The sequence below is a fragment of the Hypanus sabinus genome, chromosome 8, assembly GCF_030144855.1.
Source record: "Hypanus sabinus isolate sHypSab1 chromosome 8, sHypSab1.hap1, whole genome shotgun sequence".
NCBI lineage: Eukaryota > Metazoa > Chordata > Chondrichthyes > Myliobatiformes > Dasyatidae > Hypanus > Hypanus sabinus.
In genome coordinates, this window is record NC_082713.1 from 23,359,518 (window position 1) to 23,372,253 (window position 12,736).

General features: G+C 41.1%; 1 protein-coding gene across 6 annotated transcripts in view; it reads right to left on the minus strand.

The window, feature by feature from the left end:
- Nucleotides 1-12,736, minus strand: part of LOC132397969 (collagen alpha-6(IV) chain-like) — a 405,602-nt gene that overhangs the window by 20,703 nt on the left and 372,163 nt on the right. For all 6 annotated transcript variants that reach the window (XM_059976821.1, XM_059976818.1, XM_059976820.1 and 3 more), the window contains 5 exons: nucleotides 12,558-12,665; nucleotides 7,690-7,761; nucleotides 5,569-5,694; nucleotides 4,495-4,611; nucleotides 1,530-1,691 (listed from right to left, as the gene is read on the minus strand). In XM_059976821.1, the coding sequence (XP_059832804.1) occupies nucleotides 1,530-1,691; nucleotides 4,495-4,611; nucleotides 5,569-5,694; nucleotides 7,690-7,761; nucleotides 12,558-12,665 (585 nt within the window). The remainder of the gene's footprint in view (nucleotides 1-1,529; nucleotides 1,692-4,494; nucleotides 4,612-5,568; nucleotides 5,695-7,689; nucleotides 7,762-12,557; nucleotides 12,666-12,736) is intronic.

Here is a 12,736-nt window from a genome sequence, read left to right on the forward strand (position 1 = left end):
CTGAAAATTATAAGCAGACTGTGTGGACAAGAACACTGAAAATGCAATATAATGTGGAAAAACGTGACATTATTGACACAAGAGCAAAAAAAATGTAGAATACAGTTCATTCACAGGTAATGAATGACTTCCATTTTTACAGATGTCTTCAAAATGATTATGTCCATAAAATCAGAAAATACACAAAAGATCACTTGATATGATAACCGTATCTCCACAGTTCTTTCAGACTCTTCCACTCTGTCCCAAAATGGCAACTGTTTATTTCCCTCCATAGATGCTGCCTGACTCATTGAGTTCTTCCAGCATTTTAGGTGGAGGAGAATTTCCTGATTGGTATACTCCGGATTTGGCCACCTCACAGGCACAGAAGGATAGCCACTTGAAGGAGTAGGAAGAGCCATAATGTGCAAGCAGTTGTGACTGTTCAGGGTGACAATGCTGAAGCAGGATAATCAACATCATGGTAGCAGTGGGAAAGGGATTGAATTGAATGGAAACAGTGAAGGGCATTCGGTAGAGCAGATTACATATTTAGGGGAACTGAAAGATGTTTCTGTGACCATCATTATGAGAACCCCATGACTATGGACTCCCTGCTTTTCAGAATCAGCACAATCTCTAGTGCTTAGTTAATTTCTTGATGGGATTCTCATAATTATAAAATATTGTCAATAAATATATGTATTAAAGCAACACACACAAAATTCAGGAACTTAGCAGGCCAGGCAGTACTTATGGAAAAGAGTAAACAATCGACATTTCAGGCCAAGACCCTTCCCTGATGAAACATCAAGCTAACAGTTATTCTACAAACTTAAAAAACAAACAAAAATGCATTTAATGGCATGGAGTCATTCATATTAAATTAATCCCTCCCTCCAAAATATACTGCACCAAAATGAACCTTAAGATGTGGCTTCAGAGATAACTGTATGCATCTTTGACACTCTCCTTCTCTGACAGGAGGATACATTTTAGGGATGCTGGAGGATGATGATCTCATATGAAGGAAATACATAAGCTACGAGCAGATGCTTTCTGATGTAAATATTTAATCCCCAGTGGATACAGAAAAAACCACCAAGAAAATCACAACCTTGTCATGTTTTGGAGGCGTGTCTGACTAAATGACTCAGACAGCTATATTGGCTGGATTCAGGGCTTTATGCTTTGGCTCTTGGTAGAGTCACCCATGCCAAACAGGTCAAACTAGGAGGGGTCCACTGGTCCTCCAGGTTTGGGGGTTCAGCTCAAGGCTGACAACCCTGGCGACTAAAAAAAAATTGTTATGGAAGCAGCAATGAAATTTCCTTCTACACCCGAGTTCGGCTGTATTCCTGAGATTTGTATGACTGACAGTGGTGAAAACTGAGAGGAAGCTGCTGACACCGTGAAGGAATCTCTAAGCACCGCCAGAGATGGATTGCCTTCATTGCTATCATAAACGTCAGTGGTGTACCAGGCAGTAAGATACTGAAGCATCAAATTGAACCAGCAATAAAGCTTCACTTTAATGTAATTCTTACCCTTTAATCCTGGAGAACCTTGAATTCCTGGGTTTCCTGGATATCCACTATCTCCTTGTATACCTGCTGGTCCAGGGGGCCCTGAATAACCTGGACTTCCAGGATCTCCTTTTATCAGCACGTTATCTAGTGGTCCTGGAGGTCCAGGAAAACCTTGAGGACCTACAAAATATAAAACAAATGTAAACCTCAGTTTGTAAACATAATTTACTTTTGTCTCTACTTGCTTGATAGTATTCATCCAAGGCTAGCAAGACATTTCAGATGAAAACTTTCACAGAACTCTTAAAGTGCCTATTATGTAAAAGTTGCTTCAAAGTGTGATCAATGAGGTACAAAGGTGGGATAGTTTAGCAAGGGATTTTTAATTTTGAGTCAAGGTGACTGAAGGACAAGTGCCGATATTTCAAATTTTTCAAGAGAAACTTTTATCTGGGAACTGGTGAGAAGTTTGATCCTGGTGAGAATCCTGTGTTTCTCAGGCAGACGGTGGTGAATCAGTGGAGTTCATTGACACAGGATGTTGTGGAGTTCAGGTCATTGGGGATATTTGAAGCAGTAGTTGATAGGTTCTTGATTAATTAAGGTGTCAAAGGCTACAGGGAGAAGGCAAAAGGATGGGATTGAGGGGGATAATAAATCAGCCACTACAGAACATGAGAGCAGACTCAATTGATCAAATGGCCTAATTCAGCTCCTATGTCTTATGGTCAAAATGCTGCAAACATATCAACCTAATGTTGGTGGGAGATACTTAGCTTACGGTAAAACTAAAGTGTGTGGAAACAAGAGAGGTTACTGTTAATAGTACTCTAGAACACAGTTCATTCTTGACACTATTTATTTATTTATCTATCTATCTATCTATTTATTTATTTAAAAATTCATAGTTCATTTTCTTTTGCACGTTGGTTGCTTTGGTATGTGTGTCGTTTTCCATTGATTCTATTGTATTTCTTTGTTCTACTGTGAATGCCTGCAAGAAAATGAATCTTGAGTTTCTATATGCTGATATATAGCTTGATAATAAATATACTTTCAACTTCGACCTTGCATCTACTGTATTTAACACTACTCCAATGCAAACCAATTGAGAGTTTTTCAGCAACACACACAAAATGCTGGTAGAACACAGCAGGCTAGGCAGCATCTATAGGGCGAAGCACTGTCGACGTTTCGGGCCGAGACCCTTAGTCAGGAGTTTTTCGTGTGTTGTTAATGCATCTAATGACAGTTTTCTGTGTTAATAATGTTCTTTTATTCTGAACCAGCCACCTACTGAAAAATGTGTTCTGTTTTTGTCACTTAAGAAACCTTGAGGAGAGAGTGGAGAATGCTAAATGAAGGCACAGGGAGTGATGAGTCAGCGTACAGGAGTGAATTAGACCATCTGGTTGAGTGGTGCCACTCTCGCACAGTGTCAGTAAAACTACAGGGCTGATTGTTGATTTCAGAAAGGAGGGGGGGAGCAAACATACACCAGTTTACAAAGGATTCCAGCAGCGGGGAGTCATCAGCTTTAAATTCCTGCCCATTAATATCTCAAATGAATGGCCCTATGCCCAGCATATGGATACAATCACCAGGAAAGTATGCCTCTACCTCTATTTTCTTAGGAGGGTTAGCTTATCACTGAAAACTCTAACAAACTGCTACAGATATACTGTTGAAAGTATCCTGACAGGTGGTGTATAAGATGATGAGAGGCATTGATCGTGTGGATAGTCAGAGGCTTTTTCCCAGGGCTGAAATGACTAGCACGAGAGGACACAGTTTTAAGGTGCTAGGAGGTAGGTACAGAGGAGATATCGGGGTAAATTTTTTATACAGAGGGTGGTGAGTGCGTGGAATGGGCTGCCGGTGACGGTGGTGGAGGCAGATATGATAAGGTCTTTTAAGATCTCCTGGATAGGTACAAGGAGCTTAGAAAGGAAGAGGGCTATGGGTAACCCTAGGTAATTTCTAAGGTAAGGCCATGTTTGGCACAGGATTGTGGGCCGAAGGGCCTGTATTGTCCTGTAGGTTTTCTATGTTTCTAAAGATCACTGCCATCTCTGGGCCAGGGCATCCGCAAGAGATACAGAAGCCTGAAGTCCCATTTCACCAGCTTCAAGAATTTCCTTAGTCAGTTAGTGGTGAATCTGTGGAACTGATTGCCACAGGCAGCTGAGGAGGCCAAGCCTTTATGTCTATAAGCCAGAGATGATAGTTTCTTGATTGGTTAGGGCGTGGAGGGGAAGGCAAGAAATTGGGGCTGAGAGGAAAATTAGATCAGCCATGACAAATAGGTAAGGCAGATTTGATGGGTCCAATGGCCTAATTTTGCTCCTAAATCTTATGGTCTTCTGCTCTAACTGCTACTTGCCTTCAACTATTCTGTTCTTGAACCAGGTGGCATAACCTGAAACACTATAGTAGAGCAACACTGTGACTACTTTCATCACTTTGCACTAAAATAGACTGTTTTTGTTCAATTTGTGTTCTTTCATGTAAATTTATGCACAGTTCATGTTCAATTTATGTTCTTTCCTGTGAATGCTACTTCTCTGATGCTGTGTCTGTGATGTTGCTGCAAGAGTTAATGACATCTATGAAAACAGGGACCTGTGCATGACAATAAATTCAATTTTGACTTTGACATTGATATCATTAATGTTGCATGACAAAGGTTTAGTATGGACACAGGCCATTAGGATGCTTGATTCCAGACAGTAGTTAGTGCTGCTGCTGACTGTGCTGAATCAGCATATTCACTCCACCACTGCTTGTCCGAAATCTTAACTTGCTATTTTCTTCTAGAAAAAGTGCATTTTCGATCACAAACACTGAAGTAAACAGCACTACATAATCATAATTCCAAATAAAATCAAGTTAATTTGCCAGGACTTGAGGACTTAAGTCTCCAATAAGCATTTTACATCCTAATTGGAATAGAGAGAGATTTTGCAACAAAAAAAATACTTACCCATTTGACCTAGTACTCCAGGTAGACCAGGGTCACCTTGTTTCCCAGGAATGTTCGAAGGAATAGTAATACCTGGGGCACCTGGCTTCCCTGGAAGACCCAAAGGTCCAGCACGCCCTAAACAAGCAACAAACAATTACTGGTTCAATCAATTAACAATCCAAACTTTTTATTCTATGTTTAAACTGACTATTGACTTAGTTTCCTGCCAACAATTCATATCTACAATTAAAAGAATATTTTTCAATTTCTAAGGTGTGATTTATATATAAGTGTAGTTATATAAAGTCCTCCCACATTCAGTTCTCTTCTAGTTCCTGTCCGTGTCAAGCACAGGAATGAGAATCAGAATTAAACTGTTGGGCCACCAGGAAGTTCTGATTTTTGGCAGATGGAGTGCAGGTACTCGATGAAATAGTCCCCCCAATTTACGATGGGTCTTACCAATGTAGATGAGGTCGCATCGCGAGCACTGGCTTCAATAGGTGACCCTAGAAGCCTCTCAAGTGAAGTGTTGCCTCACCTGGAAGGGGCATTTGGGGCCATGAGTGGAGATGAGCGAGGAGATAAATGAGCAGGTATTGCACTTTAGCCGTAGAAAATCAAAAGCAGCAGATGTTGCAAGTTAAATAGAAAAATGGGGTTAACGTTTCAGGTCAAACACCATTCTGCATTAATATTACGCCTACCCGGGCTTGCAAAGAGTTCCCACTGACTGTGATTGGACTGGGTTTTAAATTTATATCTGACAACTTCCCTGATAGAGGCAGGTACATTAGGAACATTTAAGTTACTCTTAGATGAGCACATGAATGAAAGAAAAATGGAGGGCTGTGTGGAAGATTTACCTTGAAGAAGATTAAAAGCTCAGCATGACTTTGTGGGCCATAAGGCCTGAACAGAGCTGTATCATGCTATGTTCTACGTAATGTCCATTCCCACATGGCAAAAAATTCCTAATGCTCCACAGCAGCCAGCAAATTCATTCCTACTCATTCCTACTTGTTCCTATGTACAGGATGTCTATAAGATCATAACATATGGTGGGGTTGTACAGTCAATTGTCCTAATTACCTGGATCTCCTCGAAGTCCTTTTGGTCCAGGATATCCTGGTCTTCCTATTCCCAGGCCTGGCGTTCCCCTTTCACCCTTGCGACCTGGTGGGCCCGGATTTCCTGGTAATGCTGCCAAAACAGCCCCTAAAAATAGTTGAAACATTGGGAAGTAATTCCCCAATCACCTTGATGCACTGGTTGGGAATTTCCTTAAGAGTTGTCCTCATCCTAATGCCATAGATTCAGCAGATGTGGGCTGGGAACCCAAGCGGAAATTGCTAGCCAATAGTTCTCAGAATTTCCACACCAACCTACTCCATACACATTCCATGTTTCCTAGGCAGAAGCTACAAATGTTAACTACGTGAGGACGAAGGATGAAGAAGATGTTGAAATAAATCCATGGGTTTTAAAAATAGACCATTACTCTACATGTCAAAATAGGTTTTTATTTTTTATTTGTTTGCAGGGAACAGACTTCAGTAGCATGCACAGTATGCATTATCTGCCTCTAGCAGCTCCTGAGCAATGGAGCTATTTAAGTATCAATCACACTGGTGGATATGAAATTACCAATAGATTGAGCTAGGTTCCGATGGAAAGTTTTCTATCAGTAGTTTCAAAAACTCTAGAACAGCTTTCAGCATTTTATTCTAGATTCTAGGGGGTGGTATGGTAGCATAGCAGTTAGCACTATGCTGTTACAGCACTAGTAATCTGGGTTCAATTCCTGCCGCAGCCTGTGAGGAGTTTGTACGTTCTCCTTGTGACAATTTGGGTTTCCCTTGGGTGCTTCAATTTCTTCCCACGTCTTAAAGTCAAGTCAAGTCACTTTTATTGTCATTTCCACCATAACTGCTGGTACAGTGCATAGTAAAAATGAGACAATGTTTTTCAGGACCATTGTGTTACATGACACAGTACAAAACCTAGACTGAACTACGTAAAAAAACAACACAGAGAAAGCTACACTAGACTACAGACCTACACAGGACAGCATAAAGTGCACAAAAACAGTGCAGGCATTACAATAAATAATAAACAGGACAATAGGGCAATAGATGTATGGGTTAATAGGACATAAAGATGTATGGGTTAGTAGGTTAATTGATCACATAGGAGCTGCAGGCTTGTTGGGTTGTGCTGTAAATCTAAATAAAAATCATTTATTAATTTAAACTCTCCTGCTACATGTGTTTTGTATTTATGTCTGCAAATTAAAAAAACAAATCTCAGGATAATTAGCTTGAAAGCTAACCACTCTGCCACTTTAAGTCCATCAAAGAAGTGATCTTATATTTGCAGTCTGATGGAATTTGGTTGAGTGAGCATTTAGAATTATTCTGGAAAACTATTCCCTGATAAACCTCGAAGAAAACAGTTATACTGTAACAACTTTTTCTTCTTTGCATGGGAAGACCAGTAAATCTTCTTGAAGAAAGGGTTAGGCCTTCTCTCTGTGCTCAGCATTCTCCCTGCTTCCAAAATACTCTGTCCAAATTTGGGTCATCGAGACTTCTTTGAGTGATGATACCTGTGAACTTGGGACTGCTGGCTGACTCCTCCTATCCCTTGGACTAGGCACCAATGTCTCTTTCGGCAGTCAGATAGGTGCTTAGAAGGGACACAGACCTAAAATAAGATGCTATCTTCATGGTTACTTTTGGCCCTCTACTTATGTTTGCCTTCAGCTTGAAGTGAGACAATGATGTAGGGTGGTTTTTGTCCTAGGGTAGACGTCCTACTCAGACCTATGCTTAAAATTACAGACAGCATAATATAATATCTTTGGAACTTCAGTTACATATTTGAGATATGCCCCCACTGCCCCAAGATGGTTGCTTAAATCACATTGTTAAAACCTTCAGTCTTGGAATATTAGTGGGATGATGATGAACAAACTATGAAGAACAATTTTATTGCCCATACATATAGCTTCTGCCAGAAGAACTGGGTTAAAATTGGTGCTAAGGTCCTACCTGAATTAAAATGCCATTTTCTTATGCACATGGCATTTTTTGGACATCATATAGATTGTAACTCTTAAGTCCGACACACAGGATCCTGGTAATGGGATTGTGTAATAGCGTGGTGCTTCAATTCCCAACAGAATGTAGTGAACTTCCAATTGACAAATACCTGGTTTTCCTGGTAGGCCTTTAGGTCCAGGCAAGCCATTCAAACCATCTAGCCCTGGAGAACCTTGGAGTCCTGGAAGAATAAAAACAACCATTATTCTTGAAGACAAGCTACTAATTGAACAACAATCCTAAACGGGATTGTGACTCATCATTGCAGGTACTCCACTGAGGAAGGGTATCATCCCTGCAGTTGTTTTATCAAGCTTTGTAAAAATTTTAAATATTTCAATGTGATCTACACTTTTTTCTCTATAGACCCAATATGTTTATCCTCTCCTTAGAGGAAAATCTTCCAATAACAGAAATCGACCTAATGAATCTACATAGCACCCTTCTTTTGCAAGTATATTCTTGCTTGGCATGGATACTGGGCTTACACACAATATTCTAGATGTGGTCTCACCAATACCTTATATAATTGTAGTAAGCCATCTTTATTCAAATATTTAAATAATTAACAAGTTGCCTCCCTAACTGCTCGCTGTACCTTAATGCTAAATTTTGAATAATTAGATATACATTCAGTAATGTTCAAATTTCCCTGCCATTGAGGACACCTTCAAAAAAAAGGTGTGTCAATAAAATGGCATTCATCATTAATGGAAATTGGCTAGTACGATGTTGTGGGAATAACAAAGACATGACTTCAAGCGGACAGGGCCTGGGAAATTAATATTCAAGGATATGCATCTTATCGAAAGAACAGACTGACTGGCAAAGGGGGTAGGGTAGCTCTGTTGGTGAGGAATGATATTCAGCCCCTTGCGAGGGGGGACATAGAATCAGAGGATGTACAGTCAGTATGGATAGAACTGAGAAATTCTAAGGGTAGAAAGACCCTTATGGGAGTTTTCTACAGGCCCCCAAACAGCAGTCTGGATGTAGGGTGTAAGTTGAATGAAGAGTTAAAATTGGCATGTCGCTAAGGTCATGATACAGTTGTCATGGGGGATTTCAACATGCAGGCAGACTGGGAGAATCAGAATGGTACTGGACCCCAAGAAAGGGAGTTTGTGGAGTGCCTCCAAGATGGATTCTTAGAACAGCTTGTTCTGGAGCCTACCAGAGAGAAGGCAATTCTAGATTTAGTGTTGTGCAATGAACCGGAGTTGATCAGGGACCTGGAGGTAAAGGAACCATTATATGATATGATATCATTATATGATATGTTTTAACCTACAATTTGAGAAGGAGAAGGGAAAATCAGATGTGTCAGTATTACAGTTGAACAAAGGGAACTATGGAGCTATGAGGGAGGAGCTGGCCAAAGTTCAATGGAACAATACCCTAGCAGGAAAGACAGTGGAACAACAATGACAGGTATTTCTGGGAATAATGCAGAAGGTGCAGGATCGGTTCATTCCAAAGAGGAAGAAAGATCCTAAGGGGAGTAAAAGGTGGCCGTGGCTGACGAGGGAAGTAAAGGGCAGTATAAAAATAAAAGAGAAGAAGTATAACATAGCAAAGATGAGCAGGAAACCGGAGGACTGGGAGGCTTTTAAAGAGCAACAGAAGATAACAAAAAAGGCAATACGCCAAGAAAAAATGAGGTACAAAGGTAAACGAACCAAGAATATAAAGGAGGATAGTAAAAGCTTCTTTAGGTATGTGAATAGCAAAAAAATAGTTAAGACCAAAATTGGACCATTGGAGACAGAAAATGGTGAATTTATTATGGGGTACAAGGAAATGGCAGATGAGTTGAACAAGTACTTTGGATCTGTCTTCACTAGGGAAGACACAAACAATCTCCCAGATGTAATAGTGGTCAAAGGAACTAGGGTAAAGGATGAACTGAAGGAAATTTATATTAGGCAAGAAATGGTGTTGGATAGACTGTTGAGTCTGAAGGCTGATAAGTCCCCGGGACCTGATGGTCTGCATCCCAGGGTACTTTAAGAGACGGCTCTAGAAATTGTGGACGCATTGGTAATCATTTTCCAATGTTCTATAGATTCAGGAACAGTTCCTGCTGACTGGAGGGCAGCTAATGTTGTCCCACTTTTCAAGAAAGGAGGGAGAGAGAAAACAGGGAATTATAGACCGGTTAGCCTGACGTCAGTGGTGGGAAAGGTGCTGGACTCAATTATAAAAGATGAAATTACGACACATTTGGATAGCAGTAGAAGGATCAGTCCGAGTCAGCATGGATTTATGAAGGGAAAATCATGCTTGACTAATCTTTTGGAGTATTTTGAGGATGTAACTATGAAAATGAACAAGGGAGAGCCAGTGGATGTAGTGTACCTGGACTTCCAGAAAGCTTTTAATAAAGTCCCACATAGGAGATTAGTGGGCAAAATTAGGGCACATGGTATTGGGGGCAGAGTACTGACATGAATTGAAAATTGGCTGGCTGACAGGAAATAGAGTAGCGATTAACGGGTCCCTTTCGGAATGGCAGGCTGTGACCAATGGGGTACCGCAAGGTTCGGTGCTGGGACCACAGCTGTTTATAATATATATTAATGATTTAGATGAAGGGATTAAAAGTAACATCAACAAATTTGCTGAAGACACAAAGCTGGGTGGCAGTGTGAAATGACAGGAAAATGTTATGAGAATGCAGGGTGACTTGGACAGGTTGGGTGAGTGGGCAAATGTATGGCAGATGCAGTTTAATGTGGATAAATGTGAGGTTATCCACTTTGGTGGCAAGAACAGGAAGGCAGATTACTATCTAAATGGAGTCAAGTTAGGAAAAGGGGAAGTACAACGAGATCTAGGTGTTCTTGTACATCAGTCAATGAAAGCAAGCATGTAAGTACAGCAGGCAGTGAAGAAAGCTAATGGCATGCTGGCCTTTATAACAAGAGGAATTGAATATAGGAGTAAAGAGGTCCTTCTGCAGCTGTACAGGGCCCTGGTGAGACCCCACCTGGAGTACTGTGTGCAGTTTTGGTCTCCAAATTTGAGGAAGGACATTCTTGCTATTGAGGGAGTGCAGCGTAGGTTCACAAGGTTAATTCCTGGAATGGCGGGACTGTCATATGTTGAAAGATTGGAGCGACTGGGCTTGTATACACTGGAATTTAGAAGGATGAGAGGGGATCTGATTGAGACAAATAAGATCAATAAGGGATTGGACGCGCTGGAGGCAGGAAGCATGTTCCCGCTGATGGGTGAGTCCAGAACTAGAGGCCACAGTTTAAGAATAAGGTGTAGGCCAATTAGAACTGAGATGCGGAAAAACTTTTTCACCCAGAGAGTGGTGGATATGTGGAATGCTCTGCCCCAGAAGGCAGTGGAGGCCAAGTCTCTGGATGCATTCAAGAGAGAGTTAGATAGAGCTCTTATAGATAGCGGGGTCAAGGGATATGGGGAGAGGGCAGGAACGGGGTACTGATTGTGTATGATCAACCATGATCACAGTGAATGGTAGTGCTGGCTAGAAGGGCGGAATGGCCTACTCCTGCACCTATTGTCTATTAAAGACCTTCACCACCTGAGACACCTCCTTTTCTCATTACTGCCAACAAGGAGGAGGTACAGGAGCCTGTCAATGAACACTCAATGTTTTAGGAACAGCTAAGCATCCCGCCCCCCCACCCCTCCGCACAAACATCAGATTTCAGAGTGGTCCATGAACCCACATACACTGCCTTGTAATTTGACTATTTACTTATTGACAACCTGTAGAATTTTTAAATGTCTTGCACTGTAATGCTGTTAGAAAATATAAACTTTCATGACATATACCAATTATCACAAACTTCATTCTGATTCATTGTATGCTTTGAAACCAAAAGACACCTTGTGCTATAGAGAGTCTGAACAAGCTTGTGTTGTTTACTCAGAAGCAGCAAAAGCAGAGGGGAGACCTGATAAAAGTTTGTAAGATTATGAGAGGTATTGTGGTGGTGGGCATTAGCACAAGTCCTAGTTATATGACCACTGACAATCTCTGAAGAGTATTAATAATGGTTGGGGTCAGATGTCTTGCAAAGACACTGCCCAGAAGAAGGCAATGGCAAACCACTTTGTAGAAAAATTTGTCACAGCAATTATGGTCATGGAAAGACCATGATCGCCCAAGTCACATGACATGGGACGTATCAAATGAACAAATAGATAGGGTGGACAAGCTTGTATCTCTCTCCGGGAGCTGGATAGTCTAATGGCAGAGGGCACACATTTAAAAGGAGCTACGTGGGCAAGTTCTTTTTTACAGAGAGTGGTGAGTGCCCGGAATGTGCTGTCAGGGTGGTAATGGAAGCAAACATGACAGAAGCATTTAAAAGGCTTTTAGCTAAGCACATAAATGTGCAGACAATGTAAGGATAGGGATATCATGCAGCCATAAGGGCTTAGCTTAGTTAGACATTTAATTTTACAGCCCATGATGTAAAAGCCTATTCCTGCACTGTACTGGTTTATGTTCTACAAAAGGAAGGAAGAACCTGTTTCTTTTAAAATATAAAATACTTTTCAATATCTTGCCCTACTGTTCCTGATGAGACAGTGGACCTGCTGCTCTGGAACAACCGGAATGTAATCCACACAGTGAGTGTTAGTCATACAGACAATGTCTGCTAATTGGAGAGATTGTCCTCATTTTAGACTAGGCCAATATACATTTCTTCAGATTTACCTCAGAAGAAATAAAAGGAAGGGAAGTTCTGCATCATTCAACTCACCACCATTCTGTCACATCCTGAGATTTGTCAGGCTTTGCCTGTGCAATGTAGCTCATTCTCAGTCAACATAAACCCAATATGAATTCACTAAGGATGTGGCAGGAATCATTAGCAGACTTCGTTGCATATAACATATGGATCAGGGAAGACATGACATTATGTTACATTCCTTCCGTTCCTCTGTTAAGAGATACATAACCAAACTGCTCCATCGAGTGACAGTAAGTACCTTTCTGTCCTGGGTAACTAAAATAGGATGGACGTCCTGGAGGACCTGGAGGTCCTCGAAGGCCTTGGTAGCCTGGATTTCCTGGAGGGCCTGGAATCCCTGGAGAACCTAAGCCAAGAACAAAAGGAGCACTTTATCTGACAGCTGTGAAATGACCTCGATAAGCTAACCATCGTTGT